The 27,433-nt window shown below is 44.0% G+C and overlaps 1 protein-coding gene and 1 long non-coding RNA gene across 8 annotated transcripts; one reads left to right on the top strand and one right to left on the bottom strand.

Moving 5' to 3' along the window:
* Positions 1 to 1,976: 1,976 nt before the first annotated feature.
* CCND1 (cyclin D1) lies at positions 1,977 to 22,792 on the bottom strand. Of its 5 annotated transcripts, XM_068945402.1 has the most exons (8): positions 22,673 to 22,717; positions 21,030 to 21,138; positions 20,160 to 20,272; positions 19,341 to 19,735; positions 17,391 to 17,606; positions 16,587 to 16,746; positions 10,935 to 11,083; positions 1,977 to 5,422 (listed from the first exon to the last, which is right to left on the bottom strand). In XM_068945402.1, exons 4-8 carry the CDS (start codon positions 19,536 to 19,538, stop codon positions 5,267 to 5,269), a joined length of 879 nt encoding a protein of 292 aa, XP_068801503.1. In that variant the 5' UTR covers positions 19,539 to 19,735; positions 20,160 to 20,272; positions 21,030 to 21,138; positions 22,673 to 22,717; the 3' UTR covers positions 1,977 to 5,266. The 5 variants fall into 5 exon arrangements, with proteins under 5 accessions (XP_068801503.1, XP_068801500.1, XP_068801501.1 ...); XM_068945399.1 differs by lacking the exon at positions 20,160 to 20,272 and having other exon boundaries at positions 22,673 to 22,792; XM_068945400.1 differs by lacking the exons at positions 20,160 to 20,272; positions 22,673 to 22,717 and adding an exon at positions 22,268 to 22,445.
* On the top strand, positions 22,615 to 25,608 carry LOC104152853 (uncharacterized). 3 transcript variants are annotated; one of them, XR_011141431.1, is made up of 3 exons: positions 22,615 to 22,673; positions 23,321 to 25,083; positions 25,192 to 25,608. It is a non-coding gene; the product is annotated as an uncharacterized lncRNA (long non-coding RNA). The 3 variants fall into 3 exon arrangements; XR_696071.2 differs by lacking the exon at positions 22,615 to 22,673 and adding an exon at positions 22,810 to 23,039; XR_011141430.1 differs by lacking the exon at positions 22,615 to 22,673 and having other exon boundaries at positions 22,806 to 25,083.
* Positions 25,609 to 27,433: the final 1,825 nt, after the last annotated feature.

Raw genomic sequence — 27,433 nt, 5'->3', positions numbered from 1 at the left:
AGATATTTTTCCTTTGAATAAGTTAGAGCATAGCCTAGCTGAATGTGTGGGTTTTTTTTTTTTTTTTAAATCTATAGTAGTAAATTGTTTTTCTAACTACATTCTTGTCTTCCTGCCCTTTGCCATGTGACTAATACTGGCATAGTTAGCTAACATCCAGACTTAGTAAGAGGCGTTCAGAGATGATGTTTAAGAGCGAAGAAAACCATAAATAACAGTGATGGTTATGTAGACTTAGAGCTACTTAAGTAAGACAACAAATACTTCTATCAATCAGTTGAATAGAGTTTACAGGAAGGATAGAAAAGGCAAAAAAAAAAAAAAAAACCCAAAACAACACTTAACACGTTCAACATATTGTCGGTAAGTTTCTCATTGAATCATTCATTTTCATAAAAAAGCTTTTTGTCCAAAAGCAAGATTTTATGACTATGCTTTCACTCACTTTTCAAACATTTAAAATTAGAAGGGTTGGTCTTCAAAAGCTACAAAAGCAAGCCAACATTTTTTTTTCATTTCTTTAAAATCTATTGATGTTTTAAGGCAAAAATGTCTTAAAAATTTAGGTGAAAAATAAGTTTGTTTTTTTTTTTCTGACTTAGGCCAAGTGGAGCTACAGCTTGACCTGTATCTGAAGTCACTCTAGTGCTAGCTTAGATTTTTCACTTTCAATGCTATATGACCTTGCCTTAACAGTCTACCAGTGTGACTCGACTGAATTAAGGCGGTACCCCCTTCTAATGGAGAGAATTACAGCTCAAATTATATACTGATACAGACATAGTTACTTTACCTACCTGATCTTACAGCTGTGATTTTACAGTAGGGCACATGGTTCAGTTTCCTAGCTGAAATGATTGGTAAGTTGACCAGCTAATACAGGCTCAACTGTGATTTTTCTGATGCCGATGGCTTCCCATCTATCGGTAACTGCATTAAGACAACTTGTTTATTTTGCTCTAGTCTGTGATTCACATACAACATTTAATTATTGTTTCTTTTGCTGTATTTATTGCATAGAATCAGTTGTAATGTGAAGTTTAGTCAATGGAAAACTCAGGAGGCAAATACTACATTTCTGATTTGAGACAGGAGAGGAAAATACCTGACATTTTACATATATCACTGTTTTTCTTAAGGTATAAATGAAATCGTATTTTTCACCCTATTTTCATAGGCTAAGTAGTCAAATACACAGGTCAGAAGCCTGACTGTTCTCCACGAAGACTAAGCAGTAGTTTCTGCTGTGTCCACCTTCTGTAATAATAAGAAAGTGCATCCCCAGTTTTCAGATAGTTATGTTGGAATGTGAATTGGGACACAGATTAACTTATAACTAATTTTAGTTTCTAAATAATCAATATATAACTGCTGTTGCATGTCTTTCCTCTTAAGTCTAGTTATTTACGTACTTTTAGTAGGCTCTGAAATTTTTCCACTTTGGTTTTCCTCTGTTATCATAGTGATGTAATAGTAACATGTGACAGCTGTATATGAGGGGGGAGGAAAGGAAAAGAAGCCATATTAACCTTACTGCTTTTAAAACAAACTATTTTCCATGGAGGTATTCTAGGACACAAAACCTTACACTGATAAATAAATACAAACAAGCATTCTGTAGCATCAAACACCTATTTTATTTTACCTTTATTGAAAAGAATCACCAAATGGTATTTTGCTCTGAATAATTAATTACCTTAGATGTTTAAAAGGAAATCTTCAGCAAAAGTCTATTTTGCTTTTTAAAATACACATTACTATGACAGGCAGTCACCTACCCATTGCTAAAAACACCTACATTTTCCTATAATAACTATTAAAAGATTTATGGCAACTATTAACTAAAAGATGCATTGCAACTCTTAAAGCATGGACAGTCAACACTAGAAAAACATCATGTGGTTTACTCATTGCATCAGGTAGTTACTACCATTCAGCATTCATGAAGGTAATAAAAAAAACACAACAAGCAGACATTGGGTTTTACCAATTTTATTTCTAGACTTTAGGTTTTTTTTTTTTTTTTGCTGGAAACTTGTCTGTTACAGGTCTGTTGGTGAAAATGTGCATTTCAGACCAGTGATGCCAATAAGTACAATATAAAAATGTACAAATCTGAATTGCTTGCTTACTAGATTGTTATAATAATGTGACAAATAAAGCATCTCTGTTGGCACATGAACCCACTTATCTGGATTTGGCCTTTTAGTACATACAACATTTAAAGAAATTTGCAGTACACACTGCCATTCAGTGTAACATATATTATAACCAGTAACCACTAACTCAATAATCATGTTTGGTTCAGAGACACAGAGATGCCACAAACAGAAGTGTTTATGAGGTAAGCAGTAAGAAATGTTCCTGAAATTTGGACAGAATGTATCCAGTCCTCCTGGGTCCTGCGACTGCTAGTAGCATTGCAATGCTTTATTGATGCACTATGTAGGATCTTAACTGCATTTGCCCTCAAATTTTGAGTTCTAATTCTGTTTTGGTTTAGCAGCATACAGGCAACAGCTAGATTATTCTTCAGCATACAACTCTGTTAGCTGGCTTATTTATGAGATTTACAGGCTTTTTAAATTAGCATTATGCTATAATTACCAAAGAAAAAAACAAAACAAACTAGTATATCATAACAGATTAAACACACAAAATACTTAGAGTTCCAGAAGATAACCTATCATACCAAATGATGTGGCCCAACTGATGGGAAACCACATCAGCTGGCATACAAGATTTATATTATAATGCACCTTTCATATATCAATGTGGCTAATAACACAGCTTAAAACTACTATGATAATAAACCCCAGATCAGACAAAGAATCCAGCTTTATAAAATGCATAACAACAAAAAAACTGACATTACTTGATCTTCTGAAATGTCTGCTGTTTTTAAATTAATGCAACCTAGTTGCTAATCGCGAGACCCATTCAGAATAACGTTCGATGCATTTCAGTTTGCAGTAGAATTATGAGGCACTGTGTACGAACATTAAAACCTGGTCTAGACACGGTTAACTGAAGTATGAGGTATTGTGAAACAGGAACCTTTTTGGAATAGAGCAGTAATCACATTAAGTAAAAATTGATCACATAAAAAAAATCTACAAAAAATGATGTCAATAATATAATTTTCTATGAGAAAATTAAAACCTATAACATGGCAGTATATGACATTGTATAACAAAAAAAAAAAAAAAAACTGATCCACAAAATAGCAGCAAAACACAATGACAAAGATACAGAAAAGCAATGTTAATTTTTTTTTTTTTCCAAACCATGCTGGGAATTTATCCATAGCAGCTCAATAAAAATGGAGCATCCACTCCTTTTCTTTTCTCTTTTCTTTTTTTTTTATTTTTTTCCTCTTTTTTCTCTTTTTTTCTATTTTTAAACAATCAACACCTTAGCGGCAGTTTTCTCACATACATTTCACCATCACATTCTCCTCGAGCGTCAACTTCAACAGCTATGTCCACGTCCCTTCAGCTACTTTCTAAAATAATAATAACAAGATACATAGCCAAGATGTGCAAATTTTCTATTTGTAGCTAAATTTAAAAAAAAAAAAAAGATGGGGCATATACTGGAATAAGAACTTCTTTCAAGTACTCCAATTCTCATGTTTATTAACTATGGCGTTTTTCATGGTTAGACTGCTTTTGAAAGTGTATAAGAAGGGGCCAAATAACAGACTGTTTTGTTTTGGGTTTGTTCTCTGAAGAGTGTCTTTTTTTTTTTTTCTTTAATAAGCTGTTAAAACTGCAACATCAAGGGTAGAAAGATTATGTGTATTTTTTTTTAAGGGGCGATTGCATTATTTTACAAATCATACTGGCCTTATGAACATCCTCTGCAATAAATATTCTTTCTTTTTTTTAGCCTTAACTATAAATTATATATTTTAGTGTTTAAAAACCTTCAGTTGTAAAACATCTAGAGACAATCCTTAAACTATGTGTCCTATATGTGAACCTTTAAGGCCCCTAATTTACAAAGATGAGCTGGCACCAAAGGCTTTCTAAACTTCAACTTTTCTACAGAAAAGGATAGGAAGATATCCTGGCAATTTGTGAATGTAATTTCTCTCACTGGAACACAACCTTCGGAAAAAAAAATATCACCTTTCCTCTAACACCATAGTTAAATGCACTTGCTTTGCAATTCCAAGTTTGCGAACAAGCACTTATATATTTCCAAACCATTCCATTAAAAAAAAAAATTCCCACACAATAAAAGAATGCATTTCCTATATCTAATGGACTGAAAGTGCTTTGAATGGAATGGTTTTAGAATATTATTTAAAACAAAAACAAAAACAAAGACTAAACTGTGGATTGAACCTGACCATAATTAGGCTGAATATCTGTTGGGTCAGACCAGCATTTATACACAGGTAACTACAAAAATATGAAGATTACAAAAATATAATATATTATGTCACTATTTCGGTTTCTCTTTATAATAGAGTATCGTATGAGTAGTACATTGGCCTTTCCCGACAATGCTAAGCTGGAACCCTACAAATGCCTTATGTACAGGCAATCCACAGGCACCAAAAAAAAAAAAAAAAAAGATTAACATAAAATAATGCTGTATACTAACATACACTAACTTATGGGTTACGTTAACCATTTATAAGGTGAAGAGGATAAAAAAACTAAGGAAATAAAATAAACATTTACAGATGAATTATAAAGTGACTAAATGCATAAGCAAGCAAGATACAGAAAAGCCTAGAACTGCGTTAAAGCTATGCTTTTTAAAGAAAAAAGAATATTTCATTTACTATCTAAAAAAAAAGATAACCCTCTTCTACTTTAAAAATGGTTGGTTGGTTTGTTTTTTATGTAAGAAATCAAATCTAATACCTCCCCTGGAGACATTTTGTGTGTTAATGCCTATTTTTACAACATACAGACAAGAACACTTTAATATAAAAACTAGTTGATTATTATTGTATAAAATCTTCTATTTTTGTAGCACAAACCCCTGGGGGTAATGCAAATACTATTTTTTTTCTTTTTTTTTAAGACAGTTTTTGGGGTATTTTTTGTTTATTTGTTTGTTTGAAGTCACAGATGGAAGGGAGACAGAACAAGGAAAAAAAAAAAAAACAAGACTGGTTTTCCCTTCTGGTATAAAAATGTCCTGGAGAAAAGGGTTTCTGGGGGGGAGATCCTGATGCTGATTCCTTCTCAGATGCCCTTTCTTTGTCTGCTTTTCTTGCCAAGCAAACCCATTAGCAGAAGTCCTCTTAAATGTTCACATCTCGCACATCAGTAGGTGTGCAGGAAAGGTCTGCTTCATCCTCTACAGTCTTTGTTTCTGAAGATACGTTGTGTTGCTGTGCCTGGCGTAGACTGGATTCAAGGAGGGATTCAATCTGTTCTTGGCAGGCTCGTAAACAATCCTAGAGAAGATTAAACGGGAGGAGAAAAAGACCCAGCGTCCTTTAGAAAAATACTGAGATCACTAACCAATTATCATTTTTTGAAAAGGCAAGAAAAATATGATCAAATTATTTGGGAAGGCCGCAGCCTGAAAGGGCTGTGGGAAGAGTAAGAGGAAGACAGCAAAAGGCTGGGATAAGCTACCAGATTTTCTGCAAGATGCTGGCAACTAGCTGTTGCCACTTCTATTTAACGGCCTAAGTGAGCATCGCTGTATACGTTCCTCTGGACTAGCTCTGACTGTCCTGTCTTGGTTAGTTTTACCCCCACAGGCCTATGACTGAACAGGTGATGAAAGCTGCTCTACAGTGGCACTGCCCTGGCAGGACCTTGACACAGTAAGATGTAGTTTGTGCTACACTACTTTGCCTGTGCTGTGACATTTCAGCAGTTACATAAAAGACCTTTCAAACTATCTTTTACCTCACTAGCTTTTATACCTTTTTGAAAAGTGTGAACAATCTGGCTGGACAGTAATGTGAATCAATCCTAATTAAAAGCATGGAGTTACAAAGACATGAAACTGTGCTGGAGTCAGAGTTGGTCCAAATAGCTCTGATGCTGTAATGATCTCTACTTTAACCACAGAAACACTTTGCCAGTGCAGTCTACTAGACGCACTATAGGTTACTTCATAAGCAGTGGTCTTCCCAGGCATGAGTTTTGATGATATGAAGTTCTCAGATAAAAAATAAACAAAGGAATAGCCTGTATGACCCCCAAATGGAGACAGATCTTTCATAACCACCACCAAACATATTCATAGCCATCCATTGTAAAGGCCTGCCAAGTTTTCAGCCCACTACTGCATTCACCTCAACAGGTCAATTAGGGCGCGATATTTTTCCCTTGCTTGACAACCAGTTTCTCAGAGCTGAATGTGCACTCAAAATCCTACTGAGTGGCCAGGAGGGTGCAAGGGCCTCACCACTTGCACTGGCTTCAGTGTGATTTAAAGCACAAAGCACCTGGTAGATCACGTCTACTGTGGGAAAGGGAACTTCCCCAGACATTAAAGCGCACCAGTAGATATCCAATTCCGTTTACAGAACCTCAGCAATTAGAATTGGAAAAGGCCTGTTAGCTCAGCCTGTCCAGCTTTCTGCTAACGAGGGCTACGTATTCCTCAGAGCCACGTACCTCCATTGCAAGGACACAGACAGGAATGGTGCCTTAAATAGGCAAAACAATCACACATTTTTGCCAAAATTCCTCCAGCATGCTGTTTACTCATATCTTTATAACAAACATCGTAAGCTTTTTCTCAACATATTTAACTCTGTGTATTAAGGACTTTGAAGTTTCCTTTCAGTATTGCCTTTTCTGATTTAACCTATGACATGTGTTAGCCCTTGTGGTGAACCCAGTCTTCCATGATAAATTGCCGTCAAAAGTGTTAGGATGTGCATGACTGAGAATGAATGTTGTTTTCCTGAGAGGGTGACCTGCCTGCTGTTTTCTTTATTTCCCAGTTTCAATTCTGCCTTCATTCAGAGGCTTCTTGTGTGATCTACCAGCTTTTCACTGATTCCACTACCAGAAGAATCTCCTCTGCCACCAATAAGGGCACATGGCATTTGGGGTAAAATAAGATTAGAAACCCAAGCAAACAATTCTCTGCAAGTCCTTTCTGAGAGAGAGGGAGGTTAATCCTACCTCTAAGCAGATCAGACCATCAGTTACAGCTCACTGAAAACACATAACCTATGACCTTTTCTGGTTTAAACCCTAGTGTAATATTTCCTCTTGACAGAGACACACAGCGTTTTAAATGACAAAAAGAAACGCCTCATATCCTAAAGTCATCGTGCCTTTGGCTCCTACATACCTCTGGGCTTCCCAGTAAGGCTTTATGAAGTCCCGTCACTCCTTCCAAGATATGAGAGACCAGTTCTGACTGTAAGACTTCTGTTTGCATGCCCTGTAGCCTGTACCTCAGTCACACTTGGAATTAGATGTATTAGAGTAGTACAGAAATACAGCTTTCAGGTTTTCCAGTTCTCGGAAGCCCGGCACTTTTGAGGACAATCCTATCCAGGTAGTATGTTCAATGTTCCAAATTGAAAGCCAATTTATTTTCAGAGCAAATCAAGTCCTGGTTCTGTGTGGGTTTTTTTGTTTCTTTTTTGTTTTGTTTTTTTTTTGGAAATGCTACCATTTGCATATAGCATGTTTGAGCTCTGAAAGCCAATATGCAAAGTAATTCAAGTGAAATAAGCAATTAGCAAACCGTTCAAAAGGATTTCTGTAAACACCTGTTCTTCTCCTTCTGGAGTCCAGTCATGAATAATTACACTGGACAACATAATTTAATGGTAATTTTTGACCACAAATCTTTTTTTTCCTGTGAGATTCTGAGAGTACAGTACGTTTTAACTCTGCTTTTTTTAAAGATACATAGCCTTTACAATTTATTACAAACAGACTGTGTCTTAAGCTACAGTTCAGTGAACAACCATTTTTGAAATGTCTCAGGCGTTTTTGTCCAAATCATTTTTACTCAGATGGCTATCAGCTGAATAGCTTGTCTGGAGGAACATCTTAGAGCTGGCAAAAATAACTGCAAAATATTAAAAATTCACTGTGAACAATCCCACCAGAGCTTTGGTTTTCATTCTCAGTAATTCTCAATACTCAAAAGCAAATACAAGACTTGTGTGTTACTCTGATAACGTCTCCGAAAAACTTTTCTGCTTCGCTACCCAAATTTTCAATGCCCACAGTTTGTTCAAGGTCACAAACCCTTCCTGGATTAATTAAGCTTCTTGGTGAAAAAAGACTTGCTAGCTTAACTGATGTGGTCAAATACCTTTAACGCGCACAGCAGACATGATCAGACTCCAGGGTCAGATACTAACGGAAACAAACAACAACAACAAAGAAACTGCTTGGAAATCCTTTGTTACTGCCTGACCCGTTCTGGATAACAAGCACATGTTTGAAGGCGCCTCTGAGTAGGGGCAGGCAGGAGACAAATTCCAGTGTACTAAAAGACAGCAAGGAAACCCAATCTAAGCTAGTTTAGCAAATTTCTGGCCTGGCAATGAATGTCAGGTAAAATTCCAGCTGTTTGGATGACGAGGTCAAGAATAGAATGATGGAAGACAGCCCAAGACTTCTAATTGTGATTATCTGACTTCTAATTACCCCGATCAAAGGCAAAATGGGAAATTGGACTCCTACCAATATAAACATGAACCATAAAGGAATTCCAATCAGGCGATATTCATTTTACTTTAGATTCAGCTTTCTTTGAGACTAAAGGTAAAAAAGTGTAATTACATAACCAGAAATCCAACAGACCAGCTGCTCTAGCTAATAGATAATCAGGCAGAACGTTAGCCATGTTGTTATAATGCATGCTCTTAGTATTTCAAGACAAGACGATGCAACAGAAAGCATATTCAGCTGCACGGTTTGACAAGAGAAACCACCACTGTGGAGTAACAAATAGAGATATTAACAAACAGCATGTGCTGCTCCTGGTTGCATAGGCATGTCTGACGGGAAATCTCAGCGCAGGAGAATCGTGCTATGTATGAAACCAAGTAGCTTTCTCTACTCAGAACGGTAGCAGTGAAAGATGCTGTTGTCTTATTCCGATACAAACATAACAGCGGCGGTAATGTTACTCTGAAACTCCAAGCAAGAAATAAGATGGAAGTAATGCTTCAATTTTTGAGTAACTTAAGTTTCTAGCTATAATTCTATGATGAGTCTTATTTTCTGTAGAAAGCTATGTGAAAACCTTATTTCAAAATATCTTGCGGCTCTAAAGCTTAAGTATATTCAGCAATAAAGGTTGAAGGAGGGTTAATTCTTCTTAAAGCTCTTAAATTAAGTTCAGGTCACACAGACTGTGGCCTTGCAATGACTCTGGACAATAAAAAGAAATAACCAGCAATTATCCTCCTTGTTAAAGATACTTTCTTCTGTTCTGAAAGAGCTCCGACATCAACTAAGTCAAGTCACATAAGGACATGCTGTTGTTCTCCATGATATATTTTAATATATTTTAATGCTATGTATCAGGAATAATTAAATAATATTTTTGTTTGCATCAGATACTCACTATCAGTACAGATAGCAAGCCTAGCATTTTTCTCAAGTACCTGCTTTGAATATCTTGCACTGGAGAGGCGCCAACCGTACACTGAAATACCTACATTGTTCACAACCTCACTAAAAGCGTTACAGGTGCATACCAAACTGAACAGCAGGATATTTACAGCATCTTATTTCAGCATTTAAAGCGCTCATAGTATTTAACGTTCCCGTGCTGGATCCATACTACTTTTGCTGCAGTAATAGAAAGGGCAAAAATAACGTGCTAAATACTGAGGGCATTGTTCAGGTGAACAAAATAATAAGCTGTGATACAGTATTTGTCAGCATTTGTTTCCCACAGATACTCTTATCATTACTCTTTTGTGAGTAACTCCTGATGATGCATTCAACTTTCCAGAAATCATTCCATCTTGTCAGCAAAGTCCAATTATATTAAATTTGTTTTGAAGTGTCTGGACTAATATAGCTCTCTCTATATTTAAATTATGAACATGTAAAGTAATTTAACAGCATCTCAAAGATTCTGCCACTAACCACAGGGTTGTCTTTATTTGGCTCATTGTCCAGTGCTTGGAGACCTCACAAGAACCTTTTTAAAGCATCTATTTATTGGTCTTCCACATTGTTACAAAACAAAGCTCAACTCTGCCCCAACTTCACACACCATTATGACATGGATCATTGACTTTAGGTCTTCCTTGTAGGCTCCCTTCCTGGCCCATTCACTCATGAAAGGTTTATTGCTCACTAGTTACTGATGTGCATCTCCTGGAAGCTGCAGGGCAAAATGAGAGTCCTGTGAGGACCATCTACCTTGTCAGAAGAAAGTCGTGGGACAAACATTTGTTCCAAAAAGAAATTCGATACCAGCTACTGTGCAGCTCTAGCACGTAATAAACCAAATTAGATCATTAGAACTCTTTTAAGAAGGACTTTTTCACACCACTTGTCACAATAAAAGGTCTCAAGAATGGTCAGAGATAAGGTCAGAGATGCCATGAGGTCTATTTACTGCAATCTTAGTAACTACTTCCTTGTCTTATTTTAAAGGCTCTGTTTTACATAGACTCCTGCTTTAATTAGCAACTACTAAATACAGCCTCTGCAATTGTCTTAAAATAAATTCAAAGTTTCCTTTGCTATGTCAAATACACCTGCCTTTCAAAACAGTAGAACTGGATGTGGCATTTATATCAATGAACTGCAGCAGCATAATCACTGATTATTGGAGTATATAATGATGGCTAAATAACTAGGATGAACACATGTTCAAAAAAAAAAAAACACTCTGAGGTTTAACTTTCATCAAGATTTACTGTCAGATCGGCTACTATGCAGTAGGCAGGCTTTTATTCTTAAATTCCGAGGCAGGAGATCAAGGGAATCTAAGAAAGAGTCACTTACCGGGTCACATTTGATAACTTGTGATAGGAAATGTGTGAGGCATTGATAGGAGAGGAAAGTGTTAGTGTCCCCCAGATGCAGGCCTTGAACAGCAGCTACCACACTGCCAGCTGCGATCATGGAAGGCGGGTTTGAAATAAATTTAACATCTGTATGAAGAGAGAAGAGGGGAAAAAAAAAGATCAGAATGATTTCTTTAGGACAAGCCTTCCCGTACACGTACGGTCTCTTCTGTCAGCATGGGCTGGCTTCAGTTGCCAACTACCGCATCTGAAAAGGTAGGGAAATTACGACTAGACGGGTGCCTCCTGCTGTAAACTGTTACAGGCCCAAACCTGTAAACACTTATCCACAGAAGCAACTGCAGTTGAGTGAGTAGCCCTTCTTAGCAGTAAGCCTGGGAGACCATTCATCACTTTGAGATATTTTTATCATAGCAGGGCCCCCATTCTTCAAATGTTTAAATACTTTACTCATATGAATAATGTCTTTTGGGTCAACAGCGCTATACATCTGAGAAAACCTGTTCACATTCTTAAGTGTTTAAGTGTTCAGCATGATCAGATCCTAGGCGCACTGTAATAAGGAGTCTCCGGGCCCTTTAAAGCAGAAACTTTTATACTGACATGAAAAGGAATATAACTTTAATGAACAACAACATCAACAAAAATTAAGAAAAAGACTGCTTAACCCCATCAGGAGGCAGATAATCCATATTTAAATTAAGGTTTCATCTTAAAAATGCTTTGTCTCAACCTAGTCTCTTGTCAGTGGCTGCCATCCATCCTGGCAACAGGGATTTAATGTAAATGTGGCATAACTAAGTGACGGGGGTCCCAAGAATTGGCGGACAATCAGTTACATTCTGATGTGACACCATGCTGACAAGAGGCTGGGCCCCCTTCCAGACTGCATTGCTGTAGGTCTCTCCACAAAGCCACTCCCATGATTCCTTAAGGGGCTATCTCTGCCATTTAGCTTTTTTTTTTTTCCTTCTTAATAAGAATAATCCACATTTTAATGCTAAGACTCTTTCTAATAAACAGGAATGCGTTTGATCCAGGGCAGCGTACACCTTGGAGAAGAATCAGAAACAAAGCAAATAAGTGGCACGAGTAAATGTCTAATTTTGTGAAGGAGAAAGGGGAAACGCCACATTGTACACAAGAACCTGAGATACATTCCTTCAGCTTTTATCAGAATACAACTTCCTCTGGGTTGAAAAAATATAAACCATCTGTCAAACTTTTGAATGAAATCAAAGGAATGGATAGCTTAGAGGGCTCAGTGGAACAGTTTAAGTATTAAATCATGCATCTCCTTTATTATGATAAAATAACTTTTGTGTAAATGTTTTACCAGTGAAACTAAAGACCTTCAGGAGTCTGTGAAAGTCTTCTCTCTAAATCTATTCATATATCTCTGACAGTCCATTGTAGCCCAGACCAATACCCCACCTTCAAAAGGGCATTTCACCCAGCATTCTATGAGCCTCCAAAATTAAGCTGATACGATTAGTTGTGGCCAAATTTTTTTGTGATAGAGTCAACAAAAGGCCAAACTCTATCTAAGGCCATCTCATCTTTGTTAGCATGTGTAAAACTAATTTCACTTACCCCCTTTTCCTAATCCCCCCATTTCCTGACACATACAAACACGCACGCCTCCTAGCAAACTTTTGTCTTTCCAGATAATCCAAATAATTCAGTTTGGCTACTGACAATACATCCATTCCAAAGATAGTCCCCTAACTGAAATACTGATACATCGTTGCAGGGAGACTTCAGAAATAAGGGGTTTCTCTGGGCAAAGACGAATTTCACCGAGAGTCATTTGTTCAGAGGGGGCCAGTGTCAGTGAGTTTGCGTCAGTACTTACTGAGTTCCACACGCAGAATATGATCAAAATGTGTCAGTCAAATGAGTTTGTCCTGACAGGACCACGCTTAGGATTAATATTTGCGTTTTTCTTTTAAATAGAGCAGTAAACAAGAACACAAATTCATAGTCACACCCTCATTCTTTCCAAGGTGGAAAAGTGATAATGAAGTTTAAATGACCAGTTTGTGTCTGTCCCTATAACCACTCCAGACAAGCAGCATGGACTGCCTTTTTGTTGCAACTCAACAAGGAATTATTTGTGGCAGAGGCCACTAATTTCAGCATATTAATCAGGGGGCCCCTCTCGCCTGTAATTGGATGCCCCCAAGTGAAGAGTGTGGCATCATTGTCAGCCTCCATCGCCTCATCTTGCGCTATTGAGCGCTCAGGAACAAGGGGGCTTCGGTGAGATGAATTAGACCTGACACAGCCACAATGGGGTAGGGGGCCCCATCAATTGAAGCACACATCCCCAGTAGCCTATCTGAGACTTCATCCAAAAAGAATAAACAACTTCAGCGTTGTTAAAAAGAGAGAGAGAGAGAGAGAGAGGAGGGGGAGGAGAAAGAAGAATGCCAGCCACCCTGAAGGGAGGACAAAGCAGGCATATAGGCGCTGCAGCGCTTTAAAAAAAATTCCTAACAAGGCGAGTCACCCCTTTTCCTTTTTAAATGGAGCAGCAATTCCATCCGTCTGGAGAGCTGGGGGCTATGAATGAAAATCTTTTCATTGAGGCAAATCAAAACTGCGAACATAAATCACTTGCTGCAAGATGCAACAGGTTCCAACTGGTCACATACCTTGAGACTCCCAATTTTATAAAGGCCAGAGAATAGGAGAATTGTAGCCCAGTTGTTTCAAAGGGAGGTCTTTCTCCGTCCGAAAGGACGAAAGCAACAACGATAATAATAGCAATAATAATAATAGAAAAGGAGCCTGGTATGTTTTGATAACCAGAGGAACATAATGAAATGCTGAAGCTCCAATATTTGTTGCTATTCATTGTTATGCTTGTGTAGAGCTGCAGCTCTCCCTCAATACTGGTCTTAAGTTGGGCCAAAAGAGGCCTGTTTCCTTTTGAGCTCTCCCTGCCTTGCTCGGCCATGCCAAAGCCCCATTCATTAAACTCAATTATGTGTTAACTTCAAACAACCCCGGTAATTTTTTTTCTTTTTCTCCCTAACCTACCACAGCACAAAGACATCCTTTGGTGAAAATATATTTTTCAAAACTAAATCAAATCAAACAAACCCACTTTTACTAGGCAGACAACTGAAGAGGGAGCTTATAAGGAATTCCCCTCAACTTCACCTTGTAATGTAACCTTCTCTTTCTGGAGCAAACGCACATACACACACATCTCCAAACAATTCCCTAGCCTTCCCCTTGTTCAGCCAACTGGCTGAGATTTTATTTTCTATGCAAGCATTGTTTTGCTGTGTCTTCTGATGATACCTTCCTTTAGTAGAGGATGCAGGCCGTATTCTAGCAATGGATATACTGCGCTTGCCCCTGAGGCCACTTAAATGAGTTTTACAGTGTTTTCAGTGGACTTTGGATTGGGCCCCACAACATCCAGGCAAGCACAACACATTTGCAGTCCATCTAGGTTCATTCTGGCAAGGGAAAATGCAACACAACCCAGCAACAGCAAAGCAAAGTCCAGATGCTACTTAGCCACATGTTATCTTCACTACCCAACAAAGAAGCCATGAGGAAAGCAAGAGGTACAGAAAATCCTGACATCCAAAGAAACAATAAAAATACAGAGCCTAGAGTGGCAGCCTTCCTGAATGCTGTATCCCCAGGCAATGTTCCCAACAACTTCAGTAGGGAGCTGATGAGGGCCCCAATTCTGGTGAGCTCAGCACTGGTTTTTTTTTTTTTTTAATCTAAGTAAAATTCCCAGAACATGGTTCCCATTTATTGATCCATTCTCCAGCTGTGGTGCGTAGCAGTGTTAAATAAAGGCTCTGGATGTGTTTCCTAAAAGAAACATAACAACACCGACAGTAGATCAAAGTACTGGACTCTTAGCAAGTCTCCAACCTTTGAACTACTCTTGTTTTCATCCCTGTCATTGCCAACACAACAGCCTAGGTTAAACATCCCCAAATCCAAAGGGGAGGCTGGGTAGCTGTTCTTTTTAGCTAACAACTGAGGTAGCTTCAAACTTAGCAAATCACATATTCGGGAGTCCCAGCAGCCTTATCTGGTTCAATCTGTCATGGAGAACATGTCTGATTTTCCCAAAATGTTGCTGCAGGTATTTTGATTGCTGTTTGAATGTTGTAGCGCTCAAAACACTGAGCGTTATTCCAGGCAAGCTGACTTATGAACTGCCTGTTATTCTGATGTTAGGCCCAAGATGAAAAGCAATGCCACTGTTTATAAATTTCTCTTTTATGGTTTGTTCTATCTTTAGGCCTTGCAATAGGGCTGACTCTGTGAAAACAACATTTTCTTCTTTCTTTCCTTTTTTTTTTTTTTTAAGTGCCTGCAGTCTTTCTTGAATCTTTTGACCAAATCCATCTCTCTGAAAATAAACTACAAAACGTTTGAACTTTTGTATTATCTGTAATTATTTTGGTCCATTGACTGCACATATCCCACCGGGGTTTTCAAGTGTGGGCACCTTTTCTCAAGTCCAAATACACGTTTGGTATCTTTTTTAGTGCAACTGCTACTGCCTATTAACATTTAGTAAAGCGCTGCATCTCCTTTATAGTAAATTTGCCAGTGTTAACAGGGACGGCATCTGGCATTCCTCTTTACGTACTACTGCTAAAGAAATTTGCTTTGGCTGCTTTTTCTTATTCTTTTGCCATTCCTTGATTTGTCTTGCCGTACTAAAAGAAAATGCACTGAATACATTTTGTTCAAACAGGGTATCTTCCCTTTAGAGCTTCCTTTGTCCCCACTCCTCCATTCTGTCCTGTGGGAACAGTTAAGATCTGGAGAACAGAAAGACTCTTCTAAACTTTTTTCCTTCCCACTCATTAGGGTTCGGTGGGTAAAGCCAGTACATGTACAAATACATATCAACACACACTCCACACGCAAACATGGAGCTTCAAAGAATGCGCGCGCGCACAGTGCCCTTGAAACCAAAGATCAGGCCTCTGCAAACCTGGCCTAGCGAACAGTCGGCGCCTTTGGCTCCTCTGGAGGCCGCCCCTGCACATGGCTTCAGCGCAGCACGTGGTCAGAAGGGTGCAGATGGCAGAGACTCGGTCCTGTGCCAGGAAAGCCTCTGTGCCGCGTGGCCCTCCTCCAATCCACCAGCCACAGAGGAGGGGGAAGAGGCAACTTGAAGAGGGAAGTTTTAAAACCCCCACGCAGAGCTATTCACAAGCAGACTCTCTCTCTGTGCCTTTAAAAACTGTCTTAAGAATGAATCCACACAGAGGGATTCCCCATATGGGCAGTAAGTCTTTTGCAGCCCTGCGTAAATGTGATATGCAGAGATGAAAAAAATCACGTCACTCTCAGCAGCAAACTCAATTGCCAAACTACCAAGAAGGGGTACTTCTGCCCCCAGACAACAAGAGCTATGCTTATTCAACTCAGAAGAAAAATTATCTTCTGAAAAACTTACCTCTGCAAAGTAATCCGCCTTCTGCAAACAACGGGGGGCAATAATCAGGGCTTAAACTACCTCCCCACAGCTCTGTGAACTCACTTTAGACCATAGCTACGGGAAGCCTTACAAGCTGGGGGGCAGGTGTGTGCAGGGGAGCAACACGCCTTGTTTCATGTGCAGGGCTCATACCTGTAGCGCACAGAGCCACAAAAGTCTGAGCGTGTTTACGGATGATCTGCTTGGTGTCCTCTGCCAGAGGCATTTTAGTAAGGAAATGTTCAATGAAATCATGGGGGGTCATTGCAGCCAGATTCCATTTCAGCTTATTCACCAGAAGCAGCTCCATTTGCTGCAAAAACAAAAGGGAGGAAAGGGGGAAGAAGAAGAGAAGAGGAAGAAGAAGAGGGAAAATGCGGTTAGCTCCACTCATACACAGCTGGACGTGCAGTAACTGCATCTGGGCGAGTTAACGCTGAGCCGAGCCCGCTTGCCTGGGATGGGGGAATCCTCCCGCAGCGCGGCGTTCTCTCGCTGCCTGCCTCTCCGCACCGCACGCTCGACGAACGGCAGGGCCCGGCTCGGGCTAAGGCGGGGCGCTGCAGGAGGCCGCCCGCCGAGCAAGGGCAGCCGGGGGCGCCGGGGGGAGGCAGGCGGCTGCCGGGCGGCGCTGGGCCGCCCCCCGCTGCCCGGCCGCCCTGCCGGGAGGCGCCCGCCGCGGCGCCCCGCGGGGCCGCCAGGGGGCGCCCGCGCCTCGCGTCCCGCTCCGCGCCGCGCCGCGCCGGGCCGGGCCGGGCCGGGCCGAGCCGGGCCCGGGGCTGCGGCCCCCGGCCCCGCCGCCCGCGGGGTTGCAGCGCCCGCTGCCCCTCGGGGCGCCCCGCGGCGGCCGCGCCCCCGCCGGCGGCGGCAGCAGCCCCCTCCCGCCGGGCTCTGCGAGCGTTTGGGGGCCTTCCGTTGGGTTTTGGTTTTTCCTGAGGTGATTAAACGTGAAATTACCAGTAATTCGTCGGGTCTAATGGAGTTATCGGTATAAATGCACAGTTTTTCTGCGGTCAGAGGAATAGTTTCCTTCATTTTTGAAGCCACAAACATGCAGGTAGCTCCGAGCAATTGCAATCGGCTTTTCTTGAGGGGTTCGAGCGACAAAAATCTGTCCAAATAATTCATAGCCAAGGGGAAAACTTCCTCTTCGCACTTCTGCTCCTCGCAAACCTGGGAGAGGGAGAGAGATCGTTCAATAATAATTTAATATAGACTCCTTCCCTCCCCTTCCCCCCCGACTTGCAAGGCAAGGCTGAAGGAGAAGGGAAAAATGCAGTTGAGAAAAAACGTATAAATAAGGAAAAAACAGAGGCATCAAAGAAAACAGCAGAAAAAGTCACGAGTGACAAAGTAGGGAGAAATGTGGCGTTAGATATCCGCAGGCGACTCATGGTAAAAAAAAAAAAAGGGGGGGGGGAGGAATCGAAGCGATCTGTCCCCATCTTCTCAGCCCCCAGAACAGAAAAGAAAAAGGAAAGAAAAGGGAAAAGCAAGCCCCCGTGTCTGGGAATGTGGCTGCAGAGCTGGGCTTGCCCCCGGATTTATTTGGCTTTTTTTTTTCCAATCATCTAATTTGCCGTTGTGCTGCCGATTCCCCTCTCTGGTCGAGACACAAAGGTGGCGTCCAGCCTCATTTCCCCAGACGTCATCTTTTCAAAAAATATTTAAAAATATTTAAAAAATCATTCGAGCCCCCAAAAAAGGTTGAAAATGACGCGGCGGGGGTCCTTTACCGAGCCCCGCGGCGAGGGCCCGGCTGGGGGGCTCGGGGGAAGCCCCCCGAAGTGAAATTCACCGAGTCCCTCTCTCGCCCTGCAGCACAGCGAGGCGCGACATTTCCCAGAGCAAGGCAGGGCACTGCGCTTTCAAAAATTAATTAAAAATAGATTGCAGGCGCCCAGGGCTTCCGAAAAGGCATGAAAATATAGCCCAGTTTCTGGGGCTTCCGCTGGGAGCCCCCCCAAACGCGTCCTGCCAGGGGAAGAGGGCTTTTCCAACTCGCTTTTCCCAGGCGACCTTGCAGATCGCTGCCGCAGCACAAGCATGCCTTTGAGGGGTGACCACAGCTCGAGCCTCTCTTCGCGCTGAACAAAGAAACTTTCACCCTGCAGTTCCCCCCAGAAATGCCAGAGCCCCTCCGGCCGTCCCCCTGCCCAGAGCCCCGGCGGGGACCCCCAGCCCCGACCTTCTTCCCCGGCCCCTGCCCGCTCACCCCCACACACACACCCTTGGCTTGCTCCCCGGGACTTTCTAATTTTCTCCTGATTAATAAACACTTTTGCTTTGCAATAAAAGAACAAAGATGGCGCATAATACTGGCACGGGCAGCACTTGCATACGTGTACAAGGATATTAATTTAAAATAAAATCCCCAGAAAAATAACTGGCAGGATTTCCCCATGGCCCCGGACTGGGGAGCCGGGGGCTCCAGCGATGTGGCCGTTCCCAGCCAAGGCGCCCAGGCAGGGAGGCTGAAAGGGGGACATTTTCCAAACGAGGTTTCTCCACGCTCCCCTTGCACTAGCACCGCGTTGGTCCGAAAGCCGGAAAAGGTGCCAGGGCACCCCCAGACCCTGCGCTTCGGGAGCGGTGCGTGTCTGTGTGTGTGCGTGTGTCTGTGTGTCTGTGTGTGTGTGCGTGCGCGGGGGTGGGGGGGTGCCCTGAGCCTTCCCTCTAGAGCAGCAGCTCGTTACAGCAGAAATAAGAGAGTAATAATTACAGTAATAATGATAAAATCGACCCCAATCCCGACGTTACACGCGGGAGCCGCCGAAGCCAGAGCAACGTGTGCCGTGCGGGGGAAGTTATTTCGGGAGGGGGGGGCCGCGAGCGGCAGCAGAGGGGGGAGCAGCCCGCAGCCTGAATTCAGTTCAGTTTGCAAAGAAATCGCCGAAACATACAAACCTCCAACATCCAAGTGGCAACCATTTTCCTCATATAGGGCAAGATTTCTTTCTGCACGCACTTGAAGTAGGAGACGGAGGGCGAGCAGGTCTCCTCGGCCTTGAGCATGGTCTGCAGCACCCTGTCATTGAGGAGGTTGGCATCCAGGTAGGCCCGCCGGATGGTCTCCACCTCGCAGCACAGCAGCTGGTGCTCCATGGCTGCCTCCGGGGCTCCGGGCAGCTCGCGCAAGGACTGCGGCAGGCGGGCGGGCGGGCGGGCGCTCGCTCGCTCTCTCTCTTCCCCTTCCAGGAGTCCCTTGGATGCTGCTGCTGCTACTGCCGCTACAGCCCTCTGGAGGCTGCAAAACTTTCTAACTTCCAACAAAACTCTCCTGTATAGTCGCTGTGACGTTACTGTTGTTAAGCAGAGATCAAAGCACGAGAGAGAATGAGAAAGAGAGAGAGAGAGCCAAAAGCAAGGGGCAGAGCCCTAAAGCCATCCCATAGGCTTCAAGTCCTTCCCCTTTGCTTAGCTTATAGAGAGCAGGGTTTTAATGCAAATGCAAATGAGACAAGGGCTTGCTTTCTTCAAGGGCAAGGGAGAGGTGGGGGAAACCCAAATTGTCTCTTCAGTGTATCATGCATAATTTTTAAAATGGAGAGAGTTCTGCAGTGGGAGCCAAATGATGAATGGGGCTAGGCCACACACAGACACACATGGATAAAAATACAAGGAGACTTAGTTGGTATTATTTTACTGGGGGCGCCAGGGAGGGGGGGCAGAGAAGTACCAGTGTGCCACTATTAATTACCAGTTATTATTACTACCGATGTGTACCTGGAATATCTGCTGTTTAAAACAGCGCGCTCCTGACCTGAAGTCCCAGAGTCTTTGTAGTTAATCCCATGGGAGAAGCTTTTTCCCATTTCCTCATTCCTGTTTTTCCCAGCCTGCGTGTTTTTGCTGCACATGAGAATTTTAAAGAAATTAGGGTCCCCCCCCCACCACCACCACCACCAAGATGGTGTTTTTTCTTCCTCTCTTTATGTCTTTCCTTTCACTTTTAAGTATTTACCCTCCAAAAGCGGCTCAGCGGTGGCAGGGGACATGGTGATAGCTAATTCCAAGGGCGGAAAGCAGCAGTTAACCCTCGGCAGGCCAAAACTCAGCACCCCACCCCCACTGCACACAGCCACCCAGAAAAAATATCTCAGCAGAGCTGCAAAATGGTGGCCGGAGTTTCCTCCTGCACAGCTAGCACCTACACGGGGGAGGTGCCAGCAGCCACCAGAGCTGCCAGGGCCTCACTGCACGCGCTGTGCCGCGAGGACGGTCTGTCCACGCGTGACGCGCAACCGCTCGGCCCCACCGTAAATAACTCCTGCTCCCCCAGCTCAACTGAACCGCTTGTATGTGAAAATGTTTTGGTGTTTTGCTCTGTTTCTAATAAAAAGTCTCCATTCAACTCCCCGCTTTCTAACAGGCTGACGGGAGCTTGGGGCCTGCTGGAAAATAGCAGAGGTGAAGGCAACCCACGGCTCCAAGGGCGAAACAGCTTGTCTTGGACCGAAGTGGATGGGACAGGGAGAAGTGAGAACGCCATAAACTAGGGTTCAGCTCCTCTTCTGCTCACCTGAGTGCTCAAATTAACTCCAACCTCAGTGTTTACCACCACGTTAGCGCAGCATTAACAGCACTAGTACCTACCCCTTAACAGCATTTAGGGAAGCATCGCCAGCAGGTTTCAAAGCACTGGAGGGGGCTCGCGGCCGTAACCGACACGCTACAAAGCCATACAGCATCTCTCCTGTATGACCTATGGGGAAAGCAGTGCCAAAGATCACAGGGCATGTTGTTGCACAGTTGCGTGCTTACGTAACCCCTTTGCATGAAATATCTGTCCATCTTTCCAGTTTGCTTGACCACTTGTCCCTATTTTGTCTTCCTCTGTTAGGAGGATATGGCAGAGGCCCCAGGATCTCAGTTCCCCTTGCGCACTGCAGTCTGTGGGGTGAATCTGGATGGTTTCTCAGCAAGGAAGCAGTCCCCTAAGCGTGTCCCCGTGCTTGTCTATCATGCTGCACACGCAGGGAGCTCACTTCTGTTTTCATGACTTAGGCTGGCTGGGGAAGTTTTGATTTTTACTAAAAAAACACACAATGACCCCGCACTGCCAGATCCGGTTGAATTCAGCCAGCCAACGATGGGCAACTCGGGCATCACATTTAATTAACTTCCGTGCCCGCCAGCACCTTCCTAGGGGGCAGTTGGTGTGCGGCCTGCCTGGCATTTTACAGGCCAAGCGCTTTGTGGAGCGAGGCACGGCCCGAACCCCTTCCCTCCCCCAGGAGCCAGTGTCATGTCTGCACTTTTGTCTCCAAACATTTGTTTCTGGTCACTTTGCTCAAAGCCCTTCAGCCCAGGCCCAGGATCACCCGCCTCCGGCGCCCTCGCCCTGCCGCCGCCTCTGCGGCTTGGGTGGGTTTTTCCACCTCCCCCCCCCATTTTTTCTCCTTTCTCCACGAGGCCGGCAACGTGGGGGCTTCCGTTCGTGAAACGCCGCGGAGGGGCTGGGGGTGGCCGGGCGAGAGGTGCCGGTGGCGGCGGCGCTGGCCCCGATCCCGGGGGAGCCCCCGGCGCTGCGCGGGCGGCGCGGCCGCAGGAAGCGCCCATTAGCATGAGCCAATGGGGGAGGAGATCTGTTACCAGGCGGATCAGGCAGATCTCGGCGAGCGGCGCGGCCGATCCCTCCCGGCCACACAAAGGGGACTGGTCAAAAGTGCAAGGGCGCCGCAACACGCGCGCCCCGCCGAGGTCCTCCCCCCGGCCCCCCGCCCGCCTTTGCGGAGCCGGCCCGGGCACCGGCACCGCCGCCCCGGGGCTCCGGCCAGGCCCCGTAACGGCCGGCGCCTTCCCCTCCCTCCGGCTCAGCCGCTTCCCCTCACACGCGGCCTCGAATCTGCTCCGCTTGGCGGCTCCCCGGAAACGGCCCCGTAACGGTTCTAACGGCCGCGGGGCGGGGGGGGGGGGGCAGAGAGGGGGAGGAGGCGCGGCCCTCGGCCTCGCGGCGAGGCGTGCTTAACGGGCGGGCCGCGGCGGCCCGAGGCTCCGCTGCGCCCCGCCGCCGGCCCCGCTTCCGACGGCGCTTCCTGCCCGCCTCCCCCGGCACTTTCTCATGATGTCACCCCGCCCGCCGCGGGGCGGGGGCGGCCGAGCCCCGCCGCCGCCCGCCGTTGGGGCCGTGCCGCCGCCGCCGCCGCCCGCCGCCGGCGCGAGCCCGCCCCGCCCCGCCGGGGCGGCGCGGGCGGGGCCGGCGCGCCGCCGCCGCCGCCACCGCCGCCGCCGCCTACCGTAAGCTCCCGAAGAGGCGCGCCGCCGGCCGCGCGCCTCAAACCGGCCCGAGCGAGCGCCGGGGCGGCGCGGCCGGGCCCGCCCGGGCCGGGGGGGGAGCAGCGGTGCCTGCTGCGGCGGGAGGCACTGAAGTGCCGCGGCCCCGCCGCCCCTGCGCCGTGTGTCTGCGGGGGCGCCAGGGGCCGCGCGCACGGGTGGGCGCCGGAGGCCGGCAGCGAGCTGCGGTCCCGGCGCTGACAGAGGCCCGTTGGGCAGATCGTTGCCCCGAGGCCGGGGGCGGCGGGGGAGGAAGGGTCGGGGCTGGGCCCGGGGCCGGGCTGGGCAGCCGGTGCTGGGAGTTAGGCCGAGTTTAGCCTGACCACGGAGGTAAGCGGAGAAAAGGGACGAAGGTGAAATTAATGAGGGGAAGGAAGAGGAGCGGGAAGAGGGCTGTTCTTTTCTCGTTATGGTTTTGCCATGCCAAAAATGGAAGGACCGGCCGGAAGGACGGGCAAGAAAGGGAGCCTGGGTGACGGCGTCGAAGTGAATAAGACAAACGTATTTACACACTAAAATTCTCAGAGCAAAGACGCTGTAGTGGAAATCCTTTTCTTCCATCACCATTGAGTTAAAGAAGAGCCGCTACAGTTCTTGCTTCTCTTTTGCAGTGAACTTTTTACCGAAAGTCCTCAGCTGACAGTGCACTTTGACAACCTAACAGCATGGAAGCGACCAGCGCACGTGTCGGTGTCCGAGGCGGGTTGGTGAGCTGTGAAAACACGGGTTAGCCAGGCAGAGCGTGGAAACCCAGTTTACAAATCAGGAGAAAAACATTTTCTCTCTTCCCCAAATTGACAGCTCCTCTTTGTAATATTGCAAGGCAGTTTAAAGGCGTATTATAAATCCCATCAGAATTTTGTTGTGGAACTGGGTAGCGATAGTAATTTTTGAAGCACGGTATTAGTATTTTTCACCCCTCTTTTCACTGGTACTGTAAAACAAGAAGTAGAGGAGGGTATTTTGGCATGATTATAGGTTCAGTGCTGCTCCCACGGAGGTGAATAGCAGTTTGGTCGCTGTAACAGTGTAGACTGCTAACGTAATGATGTGTTGGGAGGGGAACAAATATTCTTCTGGTGTGACAGCTAGGCTGCATTACTCGTTAGTGGCGAGGCCCTAATCAAATTTTGCAGGCTACCTTATATAATTCCTGATAAGTGCCAATAAATCAGCATGGAGTATGTATCACATACACCGCAGAAAAGTTATTTTAGGAATGTCTTAAGTACCTTCTTCTTACGTTTGTCTCCCTCTGCCAGAAATGCCACATTGATGCATTAGTAATTGTGAGCCAGAGTATCAGATAGGATAAATTGGTAGAATAGCTCCATCAAGACAGATTTGCCTCCTGTTTAAATGTGTTAAATGTGTTGGCTCCAGAGAAAATTAGCTGCAGAGATCAACAGATGTCTATATGCGCTTTTCTATGTAGAATGAAGACATGATGATAAAAGATTCTCCTTGGGCTCTCTGGTGTAAAAACACATGAGACGTGCAATGTTTTTTCTCACCAACTCTACCAGCCATTCTCCAGTTCTTCCAGAGCTGAGAACTTAGCCCAACCAGCCACATGCCATATTTCTTTGCTTCAGTCTGCTGCCCTATCTGCTCTTTCCAGACCTGCCTGGAAATGGTAAATCTGCTTGTGGCATCTTTGCAACACGCTCTTTGAGTAAAACCAGTGCAAATAATCTCTTCAGGGCCAGATTTCGTGGACCGCTGAACACTTCCTAACTCCAGCTGAAGTCAGTGGCAGTGCTAAGGGTCAGTTCTGGAGATCAGGCCTGCAGCTTCCTGTAATCTTCTCACCTTCTTTAATTCCTTCACAGCCTGCGGCAGGTTACCAGTCCTCTGGTGAGGTTCTGGTTCCTTGTGCTTTTAACCTTGGCAGGGAAGGAGAGATATCCTTTCAAAATCCAAGTCCTACATCTGACATCTGACTTGTAGTAATTTTTGAAGCACGGTATTAGTATTTTTCACCCCTCTTTTCACTGGCACTGTAAAACAAGAAGTAGAGGAGGGTCCTACAAGTCCTACAAGTCCAACAAGTCCTACATCCTACATGTCCTAAATCTGACATCCATTTAATATTTTCCATATTCTCTTTTCTTTCCTGTTGACTTCGGGAAAAGCGTAGTCCCATTTTTGGGACGCTCACCTGTCTAGTTTCAGAGCCTCTTGAATACTTGTGTTAAAAGTGGTTGAATGCCTGCAGTCAGAAGAAGAACTTATCTCTCACTACATAACATCTCTTGCCATGTAGTGTTCTCTACCAGAGGCTGCCATAAAGTGAGGATGAGAAAAGAAAGAAAGCTACTTCACTTAGAAGTGGCGGACTGGATAACATGAATGACTGAGGACTTGACTTAAGGTATTTCACTGAGAGAGATGCAGTTCCATAACACTAAGAATGCTGGAAAGTCTCTTTAGCTTCTGGTATCCTGTATCTGGTATCCTAACTTTCCAAACCCTTTCTAAGGAGACAGCCACAATGCACCCCGCAAGAGTGACATCCTTGCTGTTTGCTGCAGTGAGACCCTGGAAGCTCAGGATGGTTATAGTCACCTGCAGGATGTTTGTATCCCTTGGATCCCTCAGCCTCAAACATCCTACTCGTCGTCGTAAAGTGGATTGGCACTTCTCTGAAGGACAAGTTTGCATTCTTTGAACCTGTAGTAAAAATCATTTGGCTCAGAATCAAGTCTAAAACACTAGATTATAATTTTGACCTGAAGCATAGATGACAAAATGATAAATTTGCAAAACTCAGGCATTTTTCAGAGCACATGAATTCAATGGGAGTATTACCATCAACATCAAAGGGAGCAGGATTGAACCTGTAATGTATAGCACTAATGACTACAATCAAATAAACTTATATTGCCTGGGATTCCTACTACCTTTTGCCTTTTGTGTGTGCACTTTTATGCGTGTGCCAAATGAGTGCAGAGTGGCTCTAGAATGCTACCATTTTGAATCTGTGGCAGTTAGAGTAAATGGGCAAAAATATAAATAATAATAGAGGGTGACGAGCCTTGGGGAATCTAGTCTACTTGCTTCCCTAACTCGGTAAAGGAAGTGAAGAACCGAATACCTTGAAAGATGAGATTATAGTCTTGGTGTAGACTTCAGAAATATTTACATTTAATTTGATCTGCTTGTGCTAACTGTTATTTTTTTTACTTGCTTGTGGTGCAACTCAATTTGATTAAAAATTAGTATGGAATAGCATATATCTTTGGAAATGCATAAACCTTTAGTTATATCTTTGTGTAGCATTCATATTTATAATTTATTTTTGCTGTGTTTGGACTACTGCACCATATTAGCAGGTAATTGCTTTGTTCCCTATGGTTAGTTCTTACCTTACTGATTCTCCATGGTGCTACAGCTAGTGACAGAAGGGAATGTAAGGTATGATAATAGCCTCCTATTTAACTCCATTGAATTTCTTTTGTTGGCTAATTTTCATTTGTGTTTACATCATTACTAAATTGCTCAGTTTTACAACCTTAAACTGTGGATATTTGTTCATGGGGGGAAAAAAGAGGAATCATCTTTCTGCACGTGTATTACATTTCAGTGGGATTAAAGTAAAAGCTCGAAATAAAATATGAATGTCAATTTTCATTAACAGCTGCATCAGAGATGTTTTGTTTCCAAAGTATGAAATGTTGTACGGCCTTAACATTAACTTAGCCTAGGAAGAACGTAAGCGTTTGTACAAGTGTCGCAGCATTGGTGTCCCCTTTAAAAGAACAATCAAAATCAAAAATAGGATGTCTCTCCATTCTAAATTCCCTTTATAATTGTTTGATTCCCAGCTCATGACTTAAGTGGCTTTGTGTAAGTCAGTGCTTCATCTGTCACCACCTGCTGTCATTCAGAAAACTGTCAGGTTCAGTCAGCTTGTCTAAAACATCCATCTACTTGACCACGGCAGGGAGGTCTTTTTCATAAAGCTAAAAAAATTCAGAGGATACTGACATGGGATTCCTTAGTCCTCACTGCATCAGGCTAGGAAGTATGGCTAGATTCAGTGAAGTTACATGAGACTATCTGGCAGTGATTCTCAACTGGAAAACAGTATAGTACCCGAATCTGACCTGAGGGAAAACTGAGATAAACCCTTAATATTTATGTCCAACCCAAAATACACACAGAATCTCTGCCAGGCTCAAGCTTGTGTCCAGTGCATGTGTATCATGGTATGAGTGCTAATTGCAACATGTCTTGAAAAGGGCAGGAAGTTTCCTAGGGAATATTCTGATGGGAAGGGGAGGATCTGGAAAAGGGGAAGGGCACATATTTACTTGAAACACGTGATAAAGCCATGCCCCCACCTTATCTCTCCTCTCTAAAATCTATGTAGAGTTTGAGCGTATTTTGACCAAAACCAAAGTATTTCTTCAAATCCCAGATTCAGCTTCGCATTCAGGCTGGGGCTGGAGCTGCTTACAGAAGCTGAACCCCAACAAAAAGTTAGTGTAAAAACAAGAGAACTTGCTCAAGAAGTACACAGAGTATTTTTTCCTGTTTCTGGAGCAATCCAGGGATGTAACGTAATGATTTTCACTGGAGACAAGGCTAGATTGCAAATGATTTAGAAGCTAATTCAGGAACAGACTTAAACTGATGCTTAAATTTAAATATGTAAGTACACTGGAATTACTCATATGCTTAACAGATAAACATATGTTTAAATACATTGCTGAACTGAA

Source organism: Struthio camelus, chromosome 5 (assembly GCF_040807025.1).
Source record: "Struthio camelus isolate bStrCam1 chromosome 5, bStrCam1.hap1, whole genome shotgun sequence".
NCBI lineage: Eukaryota > Metazoa > Chordata > Aves > Struthioniformes > Struthionidae > Struthio > Struthio camelus.
This window is presented reverse-complemented; position numbering and strand designations above follow the sequence as displayed.

Excerpts from the sequence above, each read along its gene's own strand:
- CCND1 (XM_068945399.1), bottom strand. Across the intron at positions 16,747-17,390 it reads TTAGACCCGACGAATTACTG|CAAATGGAGCTGCTTCTGGT; the intron begins GTAATTTCACGT and ends TTGTTTTTGCAG. Across the intron at positions 11,084-16,586 it reads TGTGGCTCTGTGCGCTACAG|ATGTTAAATTTATTTCAAAC; the intron begins GTATGAGCCCTG and ends CTCTTCATACAG.